Source organism: Schistocerca serialis, chromosome 11 (genome assembly GCF_023864345.2).
Source record: "Schistocerca serialis cubense isolate TAMUIC-IGC-003099 chromosome 11, iqSchSeri2.2, whole genome shotgun sequence".
Lineage (NCBI taxonomy): Eukaryota > Metazoa > Arthropoda > Insecta > Orthoptera > Acrididae > Schistocerca > Schistocerca serialis.
In genome coordinates this window covers 131,995,772-132,013,516 of record NC_064648.1, presented here as the reverse complement: position 1 = coordinate 132,013,516, position 17,745 = coordinate 131,995,772, and the positions used below count along the sequence as shown (strand labels likewise).

The 17,745-nt window shown below is 41.4% G+C and overlaps 1 protein-coding gene and 1 pseudogene across 12 annotated transcripts in view; one reads left to right on the top strand and one right to left on the bottom strand.

Annotated features, from left to right (window-relative positions):
* LOC126426899 (zinc finger protein 664-like) overlaps positions 1-17,745 on the top strand; it is a 290,556-nt gene that overhangs the window by 227,359 nt on the left and 45,452 nt on the right. For 5 of the 12 annotated variants that reach the window (XM_050088993.1, XM_050088986.1, XM_050088992.1 and 2 more), the window contains one exon: positions 14,051-14,131. The exons of the other annotated variants lie outside the window; for them this stretch is intronic. In XM_050088993.1, coding sequence (XP_049944950.1) covers positions 14,051-14,131 — 81 coding nt within the window. The remainder of the gene's footprint in view (positions 1-14,050; positions 14,132-17,745) is intronic. 12 annotated transcript variants of the gene reach the window in all.
* On the bottom strand, positions 3,921-4,038 carry LOC126427558 (5S ribosomal RNA; annotated as a pseudogene).

Below are 17,745 nucleotides of genomic sequence, written 5' to 3'. Positions count from 1 at the left end.
GAGCTACATAGGTCAAGTGAAATTTGGAGTACCGGGTTTTTTGAGCTTACTGGCACATTTTAGTTTGCTATATTTTAATGGACCAAGCTTAAAGTTTACTTTTTCATATTCCTTTTAGTTCTTTCACAGATTCAAATTATGCAGTAATTATGGCAAAAAGTATAATTATAAAAAAAAAATGTGAGGTGAGTTCGTGAACAATCTCACATGTAACTGACTTTTCTATGGAAAAATTGAAGTGCACAGTGGAACAAGTATTCAGCCAGGTAACCTACTAAACGTTCATTGTGAGGCAGTGAAAATTATAATAGCGCCATCCTGTATCTGGTGGAATTTGTGTTTCTAATATGAAAATATGCAGTGTACATGTTTTCACATGTCAAAGATCTTTCCAAAACTTTCCCCCCCCTCTCCCCCAGAAGTGCTGGGACATTCTGTGGTGAGGTATGAACCCTTTACCACTAAAAGGATTGAGAAGTTTGATAGGTTTGAGAGAAATTATATTACCACTTACCAAGGAAGAATGTATTTTCACCCAGGACAGAGTGTATTTTAACCTGACCAGAAGTGTATTTTTGAAAGGAAAGTCCGTGAAAAATGTAGGAATTTTATTTCCTTGTCCACATATACACTCAGTGTCAAGTCTTTTGCGTCTGTGTTGAAACAACTTGTGCAAAATGTCAGTGTTAGCACTCAGACTAAGACAGCTGAGCAGGGCACATCTACCTGCACCTGTAAATTCAACTAAGTGCATGCTCTGCTGGTCTCGCAGCCCAATCTTCCTATTGCTGAAACTTTGAAGGTTGCCAAATGTAATGTTGGCCTAATTAGCAGACTCTCACGGCAGATGTGAAAGAGATCCAGCAGTGTGTTTGTATTACATTGGCGTTACCACATGTCCCAAAATCTGAGCTATGGATGAAGGCCAAATGGCCTAAGCGATCCGCTCTGAAGCCGTTGTCGTCTGGTGGATCTGACAATGATCATACCATCACTGGTATGGATGTCAGTGTTTGCCAGAGAGAGCCAGCGAGTCCTTAAAGTGCCCCTCCACCACCCCCACCCCTCCATTGCAGTCTTACCACTACAGCTTAAAGGGAATGGGGAAGAAAGAGGAAAACTTCAGTGTTTAAAATGGCTTCTTATTGCAGTGAACTTGAATGGTTCTGGGACACACATGGAGAAACTGTGTCCGTTAACTGAGGGTAGACCAATGTGTGTCTGTCTTCAAGAGTGACATTTTAAATTCTCTGATGCTCCTGAGCTATTGATTCTCCACAACAAGGATGACCTCAGTGGAGAGACTGGTAAAAGAGGAGTGGCCATGTTTGTCAACAACACCTACCAGTCCTAGCTTCTCTCCTTCACAACTGGCCTGCGAGCAGTTGCTGTATTGGTCCATGTGCATCATCAGTTGACAGTATGTTCACTTTACTTGCCCACACATGAGATGTTAGGTGAAGAGGCTCTCCATGATCTCAGCTCCCCCAGCCCTTCATCCTGTGTGGCAATTTTAATGTACGTGTACTTGACGTTGCAAACAATACTGTTGTACAAACATCCGCAGCTGAGCATTATACTAGAGTTTCTGTGCTCCTATGAGCACAGAACCCTGCCTAGTACAGAACACCGCGCCTAGTACACGTCCACTGTGGTGCTCGGGACCCGTAGCACAGTTGCGACACCTGATGATGGGCCTATGAGAGCCCAAAACCAGTTGTGATAACAAAAGAAATTTACAACTGAAGAACAGGGTTCTGCACTCATATGTAGCACACCATGCCTAGTACACATCCACTGCGGCGCTCAGGAGCCACAGTACAGTTGTGACACCTGAGGATGGGCTTATGAGAGCCCGAAACCGGTCGTGATAATAAAACAAATTTACAAGTGAAGTGGTATTTTCAACCTCTAGTATTTGACATTGATGTGTTGTAGAATCTTAGATCATATTCGTTATGAGATACCGTGAACAGAATGACGTCCTCAATCCCAGCCAGCATGGATTCGGAAAACATTGATCATGTGAAACCCAAATCCCACTTATTCTCACATGACATACTGAAAGCATGGCTCGAGGCAGTCGGGTAGATGCAGTATTTCTTGACTTCCGAAAAGCATTTGACTTGGTATCACGCCTATGCTTATTGTCAGAAGTATGATCAGACGGGGTATCGAGTGAAATTTGTGACTGGATTGGAGAGTTTTTGGTAGGGAGGATGCAGCATGTTATCTAGGATGGAGAGTCATCATCAGATGCAGAAGTAACTTCAGGTGTGCCCTAGGGATGTGTGTTGGGACCCTTGCTGTTCATGTTGTATATTAATGGCCTTGCAGACAACATTAACAGTAACCTCAGATTTTTTGCAGATAATGAAGTTTATAATGAAGTACTGTCAGAAAGGAGCTACATAAATATTCAGTCAGATCTTGATCATGTTTGAAAGTGGTGCAGAGATTGACAACTTGGTTAAAATGTTCAGAAATGTAAAACTGTGCACTTAACAAAGTAAATAAAGGCGCATGCTAAGACGATAACATCAGTGAGTTATAATTGGAATTGGCCAACTTGTACAAATACTGGGGTGTAACACTTTGTAGGGATATGAAATAGTGTGATCACATAGACACAGTTGTGAATAAAGCAGATGGTAGACTTAAGTTTATTGGCAGAATACTGGGGAGGTGCAACCAGTCCACAAAGGAGATTGCTTGCAAATTACTTGTGCAACTGGTTCTAGAATATTACTCAAGTGTGTGGGACCTGTACCAAACAGGAGTAACGGGAAACTGAACATGTACAAAGAAGGGCAGCATGAATGGACACAGGTTGGTTTATTCTGAGGGAGAGTTTTACAGAGATACTGAAGGAACTAAACTGGCAGACTCTTGAAGATAGATGTAAACTGTCCCAGGAAAATCTATTTACAAAGTTTCAAGAACCGGTGTTAAATGATGACTTTAGGAATGTACTACATTTGGTCACATAGGGATCGTGGGGACAAGATTAGAATAATTACTGCACACACACAGAAGCATTCAAACAATAATTCTTTCCACACTACCTACGTGAATGGAACAGGAAGAAACTGTAATAACTGTTACAATGGGATGTACCCTCTGCCGTGCACTTAAAGGCACTTTGCAGAATATAGATGTAGATGTTGATGTTGGTGTAGGATGTGCTTTTGGGCTCTGCAACTATCTGCCACAGGGGTAGAGCAATCAAAAGTCTCGTCTCGTCCTCACGTGCACGTTTGTCGGACACGGGGCAGAACATGCACTTTGGCACTGCGTCAGGGTCGCTCAATGCCATCGATCTCTCAGCCGGCTCTCCAGGCCCTGCACACACCAGTCGATGAGAAGTGGTCGGTTACTTGCACTCGAGTCACCACTTCCCGATTTGGATTCACTTGCCAATCAGAGTAGTGCCTGAAAGACATCAGCCACAATGGATACTTCCCAGGGCAGATTGGATGCTAGTTCGCTGTGTGGAATAGGTGGATCGAATTACCTGTATAACCCGTCACTCCACTGAAGTGTGCATTCCACAGTCTTCATGTCTGTTGAAAAGGCCAGCTATCCTTTGTGGAGTGATGAATACGACATTGCGATATGGTCCAGGTGGGTGGCTGTGCATCAGTTCAAATGGTGGTTAGCCGGAGAGAATCCTGTAGCCTTTAGGGTAGTGAGGACAAAATGTTGCCCAATTATTAAAGCATTCTGTCTTCAGGCCACAAGTGGCCCATTGGGACCATCTGACCGCCGTGTCTTCCTCAGCTAAGGGTGCAGATAGGAGGGGCGTGTGCTCAGCACACTGCTCTCCCAGTTGTTACGATGGTTTTCTTTGACCGGAGCTGCTACTATTCGGTCAAGTAGCTCCTCAATTGGCATCACGAGGCCGAGTGTACCCTGAAAAATGGCAACAGCACATGGCGGCCTGGATGGTCACCAATCCAAGTGCCGGCCAAGCCCGACAGTGCTTAACTTCGGTGATCTGACGAGAACCGGTGTATCCACTGCGGCAATGCTGTTGCCTTGCCCAATTATTAGGGAGAGCAAAAAGAGATTGTGACAAAACTTCCTGTCCATGATAAACTGTTCCACTAAAAGCACAGTTGTAAGGGAGGCCATACACAACTAGCTCTTTACTCACATGAAATGTTGCGTGCTATTGATAAGAGATTTCAAAATGATTCGTTATTTTGAGATTTCCAGCAGACCTCATGACACCATACCTCACAAGTGGCTTGTAATCAAGTTGCATGCTTATGGAATATCATCTCAGTTACGCGACTGGATTCGTGATTTCCTCTCAGAGAGGTCACGGTTCGTAGTAATTTGTGGAAAGTCATCGAGTAACGTAGAAATGATTTCTGCCATTCCCCAAGGTAGTGTTATGGGTCCTCTGCTGTTTCTTATCTATATAAACAATTTAGGAGACCATCTGAGCAGCCGTTGTAGGTTGTTTGCATGTGATGCTGTCATTTATCATCTAGTAAAGTCGTCACAAGCTGAAAACAAATTGCAACACAAATTAGAAAAGATATCTGTGTGGTGTGAAAATTGGCAATTGAGCCTAAATAATGAAAAGTGTCAGCTCATCCACATTAACACTAAAAGAAATCCGTGAATCTTTGAGTACATGATAAATAAGTCAAATCTAAACGCTATATATACAACTAAATACCAAGGAATAACATTTACTTAAATTGGAAAAAACACACAGAAAATGTTGAAGGGAAGGCAAACCAAAGGGTGCGTTTTATTAGCAGAAAACTTAGAAGATGCAACAGATCTACTAAAGAGGCTGCCTACATTAGGCTTCTCCATCCTCTTTTGGAGATCCTTACCAGATAGTGTTAACGGAGTATATCGAAGAAAATTCAAAGAAGAGCAGCACATTTTGTATTATCGAGAAATAAGGGAGACAGTGCCTCTGATATGATACAGGATTTAGGATGGATATAATTAAAACAAAGGAGTTTCTCGTTGCAGTGGGGTTTCCTCGAGAAATTTGAATACCCAACTTCCTCCTCCGAATGCAAAAATATTTTGTTGACACCAGCCTACATAGGGAGAAATGGTCATCATAATAAAATAAGAGAAATCAGAGTTCGCACAGAAAATATGGATGTTAATTCCCCACGCAGTGTTAGAGACTGGAATAATACAGAATTGTCATGAAGGTGGCTCGATGAACGCCCTGCTAGGCACTTAAGTGTGATTTGTAGAGTGGCCACGTAGATGTAGATGAGGAGTATTTCTGGGAGAGGAGGGTCATACCCAGTGGGTGCTGTTATGGGGAGTGGAAGTCTCCAAATAACATCGTGAGACATTTTCCAGAGTATGACATCGGAAGTTCACTGAGGCTTTTTGTGGATGATGCTGTGGTATATCGAGAGGTTGTAACAATGGAAAATTGTACTGAAATCTGCAGCGAATTGACGCATGGTGCAGGGAATGGCAATTGAATCTCAATGTAGACAAGTGTAATGTGCTTCGAATACATAGAAAGAGAGATCCCTTATCATTTATCTACAATATAGCAGATCAGCAACTGGAAGCAGTTAATTCCATAAATTATCTGGGAGTACGCATTAGGAGTGATTTAAAATGGAATGATCATATAAAGTTGATCGTAGGCAAAGCAGATGGCAGACTGAGATTCATTGGAAGAATCCGAAGGAAATGTAATCCGAAAACAAAGGAAGTAGGTTACAGTACGCTTGTTCGCTCACTGCTCGAATACTGCTCAGCAGTGTGGGATCCGTACCAGATAGGGTTGATTGAAGAGATAGAGAAGATCCAACGGAGAGCAGCGCGCTTTGTTACAGGATCATTTAGTAATCGCGAAAGCGTTACGGAGATGATAGACAAACTCCAGTGGAAGACTCTGCAGGAGAGACGCTCAGTAGCTCGGTACGGGCTTTTGTTGAAGTTTCGAGAACATACCTTCACCGAGGAGTCGAGCAGTATATTGCTCCCTCCTACGTATATCTCGCGAAGAGACCATGAGGATAAAATCAGAGAGATTAGAGCCCACACAGAAGCATACCGACAATCCTTCTTTCCACGAACAATACGATACTGGAATAGAAGGGAGAACCGATAGAGGTACTCAAGGTACCCTCCGCCACATACCGTCAGGTGGCTTGCAGAGTATGGATGTAGATGTAGGTGTAGATTTTGCCACAGTAACCGCCAATGCCCATCAGGATGCAGCGTTCTGGCGCCACAGAGTGGCTGCTGACGGAAGCAGTTGGGACTTAAGTTCCACCACTGGTGAAGAATACAACTGCCCGTTTCCATGTGGTAGCTAGATTCTGCACTGCCTGCAGCTCACGACATGTCCCCTGACCACAACTGGATCCATTGTATTATCCTACTACACCTCTTGGGGCGAAGCAAAGAAATTCTCCTCACCATTTTAAGTCTTGTTTTGGCATCGGGTCACTTTCCCGACTTGCAGCAAGTGGTAGTTTTAATTCCTCTTTAAAACCTGGAAACGAACACTCTTACCTAATGTAAGGCCACTTCATTCACCTGTCCTAATATCTTTTGGGTATGACAAAATTTTGGCACTAGTCCTCTGCCTAGAGTATCAAAATTTGGACAAAGCGAAGAAGGGAAGAAGGAGTTGCTGAATCAATCGTGCTTAGCTTTATGATGTTGAAGTATTGATGATAATCTCCCAGGTTGCTTCTTCTTCTTCTTCTTCTTCTACTTGTGTAAGCTTGTAAGAATAGGTTCTTGTAGCAGGTTTATGTTTGATGTTTGTCTTTAAATAAATAGTATTCAGCACGATGTCATTTTCTGCCAGATGGTTTAATTCCAGGGTTTGATACACTTTCACGACAGATTACAATATTCACATAATACTAGTGATGACAACAGTTTATAGAACAACCGTTAACACACATTTGTTTCATAGCATCCCTGACAACAAAGTGCGTCATGTGCATCGATATGCCAAAGACCTCGTAAACCTCCAGGTTCAGGCTAGAGTTGTTTTTCTGATTTTAGTTTATACACTTTTGAGACTGGTTAGTGCCTTTACAAAAACTAGAAAAATGTGAAACCTGTAGGTTGAGAATAACTCTAACGGTAACTATTAGTAATTATTTATGGGCATATGATGTTTTTATTGTGTTAACAATGGTATATTTAATTTGGTATGGGTGTGTTTTCCACACTAGTTGTCAGACAGGTGTTTGGAATTTTATGTTCTTCTACAAATAGGTTACATCTGTTTTATGTTCCCTATCAGGATTTACAAATAATAAAAGTAATTTTGGAGTGGACAGTTCTGCGAATCAACTATGCTTTTGAATTCAAATTTTATGACGCAATTTTCATATTTCAAATTTGCCTATTTTCTATTTGGTGTAGAACTGACAAAATCTAAGAAGCATTTCAGTGTCTCTATCTCCTAAGTTTTTGGATGAGTCGTAAAGTTCCAAAAGGTGATTAATTAATAATGTAATATTATTGCATCAGTTGTAACTTTTGTCTTTTGGTTTGTTACTGAAATTAACATTGCTATTTCTGTGATGTTAATGCTTAGAGGTTTGTTTACATGTACTAAGAATTTTTTGTGGTTCAAAATGCGTTTTTTCTCAAAACTCATGTAGTTGCAAATTTGGTTGTAATCCTACATTGAAGCTAATTTTTGATAATCTTTAACATCCATGTTATATTTCTTGTATATAGAATTTATAGTCCCTCAAACTATCACTCAGAAGGATGGACATTCAAAATATACTGCTGCATGCCCTACTGTTGCTCGGCCTCTGATGGAAAGGCTTTTTCGTAATCGGCAGCGAACGATGAGGCCCTGTAGGATTTGTGTGAAGGATTGCCTGTTAGAGATGGGTATGGCTGGTTTTAACATTTTACAGTGAGGCTAGAGCAGATCTCCCAACTCGGCTCCTATAGAGACTCGTGATTTGACAAATTGTGCGAAAGATTGCACTCCTAATTTTACATTTCTATCTCTGTCTTTAACATTTTAGCAAGGCGTCACGGCTTTATAATTGTGTATACAGATGCCTCCTGACGGGGGTCACCCTCAGCTATTCTGTTGTCTTTCCCAGTCATGTCTTCTGGATTCGCCTTCCCCGTACCTGTACTGTGTTTTCTGCAGAGCTCCGTGTGATCCTGAAGGCGTCGGATCAGATGAGGTGTCTGTAGCGCAAACAATTTGTCATCTGGTCTGATTCCCTCAGTGCCCTACTGCAGTTGTTGCTGCACACTTACTCGACCTATAAATTGGCGCAGCCTCTGCAGGACCTACTGTTCTTCCCACAGCACCGGGAGAAGGTGGTGTCATTTTGTCGGGTACCAGGGCGCGTGGGAATTTGGGGGAGCAAACAAGGCTGCAAACAGAGCTGCAGAGGAGGCATGCAGGGAATGTACTAGTACAGGGTGCGCCATTCCCTTCCGAGCTGCCATTTCACTGGTGGGTCATGGATCCTGCAGTTAGGGGAGGAAGAGTGTCAGGTAGTGACAGACAATAAGCTGTGGTTAGTGAAGCCAGGTGTCCAGCCATTGAGGTCCGTGGACCAGTCGCAGCCTTCCGAAATGCCTTCACAAAAGAAGACAAAGTAAATATTCCAGAATTCGAATCGAGAACAGCTGCCAACATGAGTAATGTCGAAGAAAATATCCTCGGAGTAGTGAAGCAACTTAAATCACTTAATAAAAGCAACTCCTCTAGTCCAGACTGTACACCAGCTAGGTTCCTTTCGGAGAATGCTAACGCATTAGCTCCATACTTAGCAATAATAAGCAACCGTTCGCTCGACAAAAGATCCGTACCCAAAGACTGGAAAGTTGCACAGGTCACACTAACATTCAAGAAAGGTAGTAGGAGTAATCCACTAAATTACAGGCCCATATCGTTAACGTCGATATGCAGCAGGATTTTAGAACATATTTTGCGTTCGAACATTATGAATTACCTCGAAGGAATCGTTCTATTGACACACTGTCAAAATGGGCTTAGAAAACATCATTCCTGTGAAACACAAATAGCTCTTTATTCACATGAAGTGCTGAGTGCTGTTGATAAGGGATTTCAGATCGATTCCGTATTTTTGGATTTCCAGAAGGCTTTTGACACTATACTACACAAGTGGCTCGTAGTGAAATTGAGTGCTTATGGAATATTGTCTCAGTTATGTGGCTGGATTAGTGATTTCCTGTCAGAGAGGTCACGGTTCATAGTAATTGACGGAAAGTCATCGAGTAAAACAGAAGTCATCTTTGGCGTTCCCCAAGGTAGTGATATAGGCCCTTTGCTGTTCCTTATCTGTATAAATGATTAGGGAGACAATCTGAGCAGCCATCTTCGGTTGTTTACAGATGACACTGTCATTTACCGACTAATAAAATCATCAGAAGATGAAAACAAACTACAAAACGATTTAGAAAAGATATCTGAATCGTGCAAAAATTGGCAGTTGACCCCAAATAACGAAAAGTGTGAGGTCATCCACATGAGTGCTAAAAGGAACTCGTTAAACTTTGGTTCGCAATAAATCAGTCTAATCTAAAAGCCGTAAATTCAACTAAATACCTAGGTATTACAATTACGAACAACTTGAATTTGGAAGGAACACACAGAAAATGTTGTGGGGAAGGGTAACCAAATAGTGCATTTTATTGGCAGGATATTTAGAAAATGTAACAGACCTACTAAGGAGACTGCTTACACCACACTTGTCCGTCCTCTTTTTAGAATACTGCTGCACGGTGTGGGATCGTTACCAGATAGGACTGACAGAGTACATCGAAAAAGTTCAAAGAAAGGCAGCGTGTTTTGTATTATCACAAAATTTGGGAGAGTGTCACAGAAATGATAAAGGATTTGGGCTGGAAATCATTAAAAGAAAGGTGTTTTTTCGTTGTGACGGAATCAGTGGATATTAAACGTATACAGGGAAGAGTAGCACGAATAAGTCACAAGTGTGTTTAATTCATGGGAGAGTGTGACTGAGGGTTTGAAAGAACTCAACTCGCAGACTCTTGAAGACATGTAAAATATCCGGAGGAAGCTTACTTACAAAGTTTCAAGAATCATCTTTAAATTATGAGCCGTAAGAGTGTACTACAAACCCCTATGTATTGCTCACACGGAGTTCCTGGGGGCAAGCCCAAAGGCATTTAAAGTGATTCATCCTGCACTCCATGTGTGATTGGAATGGAAAAAAGCCCTAACAACTGGCACAGTTGGATGCCCCCTCTGCCAAGCTCTTCATTGTGTTGCAGAGCATAAATTTAGAGGTAGTTGTAGAGATAGAGGTAGATGTAGATGATGAAGCAGATGCTTAGTAAAAGTTGTAGTAAATGTTATCATGATGAATGTTATGGGGTTGTACAATAGAGATGTAACTGTTTCTTAATTTAGAGAACCAACAGAAATAATTTTTATAGATTGTGTCAAGAATCAGTAGATTCAGGGAATTGACATGTTTTAATCTTTGATTGGTTGTCTTCGCAGTCGGTTGTGTACGGGACAATGGGTGTGCAAGCCGAAACCTGTGTCCTGTGAAAATAAAGTTTTGTGAAATAAGGCAAATTATTGTTTATTTAGCTTATGCAATGTACAAGGGTAAGTCTATTACAAGAAGTGCAACAACACAACACGTTTGACAGCAATCCTCGGCATTTGCTTCGAATTGCAGGCTTTAGCTTGGAAGCAAGCACCTCACTGTAACATACACTGTTTATTGTTGTGCCCCTTTCCCCATAATGTAGCAGTACTGGACCTTGCGTGATCCAAAAAACTGTAAGCATCAGTTTTCCTGCAGACGTTTGGGCCTTGAACTTTTTCTTGCACGGAGAACTTGGATGTTTCCATATCATACTCTGCCATTTACTCTCTGGCTCGTAACGATGGATCCATGTTTTGTCACTACTAATGATCCTCTGTAACAAGTTGTCCCCTTCGTTACCATAGGGATCCAAATGTTTTTTGCAGATGTCCAAACGCATTTGTTCATCCAACTGTGTGAGTTGTTTGGGACCCAAATTGTACAAACTTTATGAAACCGAAGTCTGTTGTGGATAATTTCATAGGTAGAACCGTGACTGATGTGGAGACAATGTGTCACTTTGTCAATTGTTAATCGTCTGATTAAGAGAATCATTTCATCTAAACGCTCAATGGTTTCTTCATTTGTGGCTGTAAACGATCATCCGGCTCCTTCATCATGCGTAAAACTTGTGCGACAATTTCGGAATTTTTCAATCCATTCGTAGACACTCCATTGTGGCAAAACACTTTTCATGTATTGTACCGAAAGTCTTTGATGAATTTCGGCACCACAAAAAGCGGATCACTGAATGTTGCTCTTCTTTGATGCAAATAGACAGCAGACCTGTCATGATTAACAGCACAGCAGCGATAACGAAACTATCCTTGCAACTTGAAAATTGCAAAGATATAACAAAAAATAACCAAAGCATGTGTTATCAATGTAAAATGACAGTACTACCAAAATAAACAAAAATATAATTAAATTGTGGATAATAATTGACTTACCCTCGTATAATTTTTGGCAAGAATGCACTGTTGACCGGATTCAAATGGGAATGATTTAACTAAAGCAATACATGCAGGGCTTGTTGTTTGTTGCTGTGAAGGGTATTCATATATTTGAGTGACAAGTGATATTGCTGGAATTCAGTGGTGTATTGCTTATAAACAATTTGGCTGAAGTTCACACATTCAGTTACTTTTGTTTGCTCTGGTTTCCTGTGTTCAAATTTCAGCAGCTTGGAGTGTTATAGCTTTGGCCTTGTTGGTTAAATTTAATCCCTTTTACTAACAAATAATTTTCTTGTATATAGTATCTAAACCATAACGGTCAAACAAACCTGCAACCATGTGTGCTGCTCTTTTCCGTATATGTTGAACATCCACTGCCAGTCCTGTTCGGAGGAAGAGGAGGATATTAGTGTTTAATGTCATGTTGACAAAGAGGTCTTTAGAGTCCTATTTGGTATGGGTCCCACACACTTGAGCAATGTTCTCTGATGGGTCACATTACTGTCTTGCAAGCAATCTCCTTTGTAAACTTATTGCATTTCCCTAGTATTATTCCAATGAACCAAAATATGTCGTTTGCTTTACCTACGACTGAGCTTATGTGATCAAAAGTATCCAGACACCTGGCTGAAAAAGACTTAAAAGGTTCGTAGTGCCATCTATAGGTAATGCTGGAATTCAATATGGTATTGGTCTAGCCATAGCCTTGAGGACAGCTTCCGCTCTTCCAGGCGTACGTTCAGTCGGGTGCTGGAAGTTTTCTTGGGGAATGGCAGCCTCTTTTTCACGGAGTGGTGCACTGAGGAGAGGTATCAATGTCAATCGGTGAGGCCTGGCATGAAGTCAGCATTCCAAAACGTCCCAAAGGTATCCTGTAGGATTCAGGTCAGGGCTCTGTGCAGGCAAGTCCGTTACAGGGATGTTATTGTCATGTAACCACTCCGCCATAGGCCGTGCACTATGAACAGTTGTTCAATCGACACAACACAACCACCTCCATATTTTACTGTTGGCAATACACGTGCTGTCAGATGAGGTTCACCGGGCAGTCGCCGTACCCACACCCTGCCATCAGATCGCCACATTGTGTACCGTGACTCGTCACTCCACACAACATTTCTCCACTGTTCAACCAACCAATGTTTACGCTCCTTACACTGGCGAGGTGGTGTTTGACATTTACCAGTGTGATGTGTGGCTTACGAGCAGCTGCTTGACCATGAAATCTCACCTCCCACCTAAATGTCATAGTACTTGCAGTGGATCCTGATACGCCGGCCCCAGTGGCCGAGCGGTTCTAGGCATTTCAGTCTGGAACCACATGGCTGCTACGGTCGCAGGTTCGAATCCTGCCTTGGGCATGGATGTGTGTGATGTCCTTACATTAGTTAGGTTTACATAGTTCTAAGCCTAGGGGACTGATGACCTCAGATGTTAAGTCCCATATTGCTTAGAGCCATTTGAACCATTTTTTAGATCCTGATGCAGTTTGTAATTCCTGTGTGATGGTCTGGATAGATGTCTGCATATTACATGTTATGACCCTCTTCCAACTGTCAGCAGTCTCTGTCAGTCAACAGACGAGGTCGGCCTGGACGCTTTTGTGCTGCACATGTCTCTTCATGTTTCCACTTCACTATCACGTCGGAAACAGTGGGGCTAGGGGTGTTTAGGAGGGTGGAAATCTCGTGTACAGATGTATGACACAAGTGACACCCAATCACCTGACGACATACGAAGTCCGTAAGTTTCACGGAGTGCCCCATTCTGCTCTCTCACGATGTCTAATGACTACTGAGGTCGCTGATATGGAGTACCGGGCAGTAGGTGGCAGCACAATGCACCTAATACGAAAAATGTATATCTTTGGGGTGTCTGGATACTTTTGATCACATAGTGTATTTGTTTTCACATCCTCAGAAATTGGTACATCAAGGTATTTACATAAGTTGTCAGATTCCAATTGTTACTCATTAATATTGTTGTCTTAGGATACTAGCTTTTTCCAGTTTATGAAGTGCACAGTTTTACGTTTCTGAACATTGAAACTAGTTGACAATATTTGCATCTCTTTGATATGTTTTTAGGACTGACTGAATATTTGTACGGCTTTATTCAGACACTAGGTCCTGCTTCATTATAGATTAGTGCATCGTCTGAGAAAAGTCTGAGGTTACTATTAGTATTGTTTGCAAGGTCATTAATATAGAACATGAACAGCAAGAATGCCAACGCACTTCCCTCAGGCACACCTAAAGTTACTTCTATGTCTATCTCCAATCTGCATCTCACTTACCGAGTAAGTCTCAGTACGCTTACAATCTTCGCACGATATTCATGCGTATGTGTAAGACATGAAGTGTATTTGTTAGTAGTTTTGCTGCACTTTACCACTGTGTGACTCATTTGGAGATGAAGTTAGTTTTACATCGCAGTTTTCAAAGTGAGATATCTTCATTTTTTGTGTTTCATTACAGCAAGTTATGTCTTTTGCAGGCACCCAAATGCTTCACAGCTGCGAAAGTACGCAGCAAGTGTGCTGCTAAATTACCGGTCTCGGAAGTGACAGAAACTCCGGTAAGTGCCACATTCCTGTTACTACTTAGAGGCAAAGAAAGAGAAAGAAAGAAGCCAGTGTGATTTTCACGCACTCTGCTTACATCCGCCACTTTTTAGTCACTTGTATCCTGAGTACCACTCCTCACATATTGGGTACTCACCAGCTCTCCACAACTGCAATACCAAATCGGACACATCCAGCATCTCGACTGTACCAACTCTTTCCACACCTCCTTCTCCTCTCCCGCCATACGACCGTGGAAAAAATCTCCAGTAACCTGCGTCTTATACAAAACCACTATACATTTTAGTGTAGAGTAAATCTTTATCTGTTTGTCTTCTCACTTTTTGTTCCTTTTTCTATCAAACAAATAGGTTTTTGAGAAGGGTTCTATCTTGAGCAAATACAATTTTTTCTCCAATTTCACCTGAACGTGTTTCACTGAAGATCACCACCACTTGGTTCACTTTATTTTTAATCAAAACAAATAGTAAAATTCCCAACTGGTACACGTAAAACAGTGTGGTGCAGCAGTGGAATGTTTTATAAACCATTGAAAGCTTACTGACACTGTTCTGCTCATAGAAAGTCTCACAATTTATTTTCTTTAATATTGTGGAAGCAATAGATTGCTACTCACTATATAGAGGAGATACTGACTAATAGAACTCTTTATTTTGTGCCTCTCCGTGACACTGTACCACCTCTGTATAGTGAGTAGCAGTCTATCTTGTGCCTCTCTGTGACTTGTATCTCCTCTATACAGGATGTCCCATTTATCTTGACCACCCTAAATAACTGTTTGTCCAGATGCAAATTACAAAATGTTTCAAGCAAATGTTCTTTAGCTGTCACGGTGACATTAATCAGCACGATTGCCTTTGTTATAGCTTCATTTTTTTTACAAAGATATGAACAGCAGTATGACTTTTCTAAATGGTACCCTGTATTTTTATTCAGTAATTCATTTCCTCTCCTAAAGACTTATTCAAAAATGTATCACAGTGTACCATTCACTGAAACACAACGTTATTAATTACATAACACAACATTGACTTTGAGCCCAGGATCACAAACTCATCCACTTGCTGGAGTTGTCAAAAAAACAAATGAAAACCAAGTAAAAACATAGCACAAAATTGACTTTGACTCTCCTGTACTGTTTCCCAGGAGTAGAACATTCAAAGGTGCTCAAAGTGGTGACCCTCAACACCGATACACTGGTGCACTCGTTGAATGAATGAATGAGTGAATTATTTACTGCTCCCAGTGTTGCCTGCTGAAGAGAATTACAAGCAAGCACGATACGTTCCTGCATGTCCTCTGGAGTTGTTGGAATATCGCGATAGACAACGTCTTTATTGCATCCCCAAAGAAAAAAGTCCACAGGATTTAAATCAGGGGACCTAGCAGGCTAAGTAACTGTTCCTCCTCGACCGATCCATCTGGCAGGATACCTTCGGTTCAGAACACGACATGCACGCAAGGCATTATGTGCTGGACATCCATCGTGTTGATACCACAGAAGCATTTTGGTTCTTAGTGCCACTTCAGCCAGAAGAGGACGAAGAATTAGTCCAGGAAGTTGGCATACACTGTGCCATTTAGACTACCGTTGATGAAATAAGGGCCAACAATTGTAGTACCAAGCATCCCTCACCAGATGTTAACTCTCCATTGACGCTGATGTCTCACCTGTCTGAGCCATCGTGGATTGTCGCTGGACCAATAATGCATGTGCCTTGTATTTACCTGTGCTTTGTTTGAGAAGTAACATTCGTTGGTAAATAGAACACTGGAGAAGAAGCTCGGGTTGGCGAGGATTTGCTGCTGTGCCCACAGACAGAACTGTACATGATTATGGAAATCATTCATGTGTTCAAGCTGTCGTGTGCTCACATGTGGATTCATCGAAATGGAAGCAAGAACAGTATCTTTGGGAGCTTCGTCTGTGCGAGTGCTACGACGATTGCGTTGTTGTAGGTTGAAATTTCCCATTTCCTGAAGCATCACAACAAGACAAGAAAACATCTGTCGGGAAGGTGGGTTCTTGACAGGATATCACTATCTGTAGAGTTCCACTGCCTGTGTAGCATTTCGCCTACCTTCAACAACAACAACAACAACAATAAAAGAAACATTGTCGATGCAGTTTGTAAGGAGGACAGCCTTTACTGTATGCCTTCTCTGCACAACAGTATTCAAAAGGATTAAACTGCTGTAGTAAATGTACGTGTACGTAAGAAAACAGTGTTACAATTACTGTTCTGCTAACATTCCCCATAGATGAGTAGCATTTCTTCCTTCTCTTCATTGGTGTACATTCTACTCACACAACTCTTCAACTGACAATGGTTTATGGAATGACGGGTGTGAGCTCTACTTATGTTTACATTTGTCCTCTGTCAATGTCAGGATGTGGATGTGTTCCATTACCCCAAGTACGTGCACTAAGTGCTGGGAGTGTCAGCGTCAGTGTCAGTGGTGTGTTATGTTATTAATTAACATTGTGTTCCAGTGAATTACACTGTGATGCGTTTTTGAATAAGTCTTCTAGGAGAGGAAATTAATTACCAAATAAAAAATACAGGGTGCCATTCAAAAAACTCGTACTGCTGTTCATATCTTTGTAAAGAACAAAGCTACAACGAAGGCAATCATGCTGATTGGTGTCCCCCTGACAGCTAAAGAACATTTGCTTGAAACATTTTGTAATTTGCATCTGGACAAACAGTTATTTAGGGTGGTCAAGATAAATGGGACACCCTGCATAATGAGCAGTAGTCCGTCCTCTTCGAACAGTGGAAAATCCAGGATGGAATGATGACAGGCTCGTGAAAAGGATGGTTGCTACTCACCATATAACAGAGATGCTGAGTCACAGATAGAAACAACAAAAAAACTACAGTTTTTTGTTGTGCCTATCTGCTATCAGCATATCCACTATATGGTGAGTAGGAACTATCCTTGTCATAATATTGACGTTAATCCGTCCTTTTCATAACATTGTCGTTATTCCATCCTGGATTTTCCATTGTTTCATTCATTTTCTTTGACCATCCTCCTATTAGTGCAACTGATAGACATTTGTTAAAGAAAATACACAACACAGGATGAACTGATGTTTGGTCTCATCATGCATATTGAGGCACAATTTCTCCTTTTGAAGATTAGCTTTGGTATATGTAGGACTCTCAATATGATACACAGATCAGCAGTTTACACTAATTAACAAACATTCTCACAATTCATTGGTGACGAACCAACATAATACTTCTCACCAGTCTGATATGCCAAGGGGCTTTACAATTTAAACAATCCAGTGCTACCTGACTAAGAAATACAACTTTTGATAATGGAGGAAACATGGCAAGTAATCACTTCAGTTAGTGAGCAGGAACTGAACAACATTGTAATGTTATATTACTGTTTCCAAACAATTGTTAACTGAGGCCCTTGTGCATCATGAATATTTATACACTTACAGGAATCACGAAACAGTAAAATACGTGCTTCTTAAATGTTAAGAAACATAGTTGTAGACTTAGGAAATAGCCAAAGTATAGGTACTATTTTGTGGGAGAGCAAAATTAACATGACGATGATCCCCAAAGTTAAGCAGTAAAATATC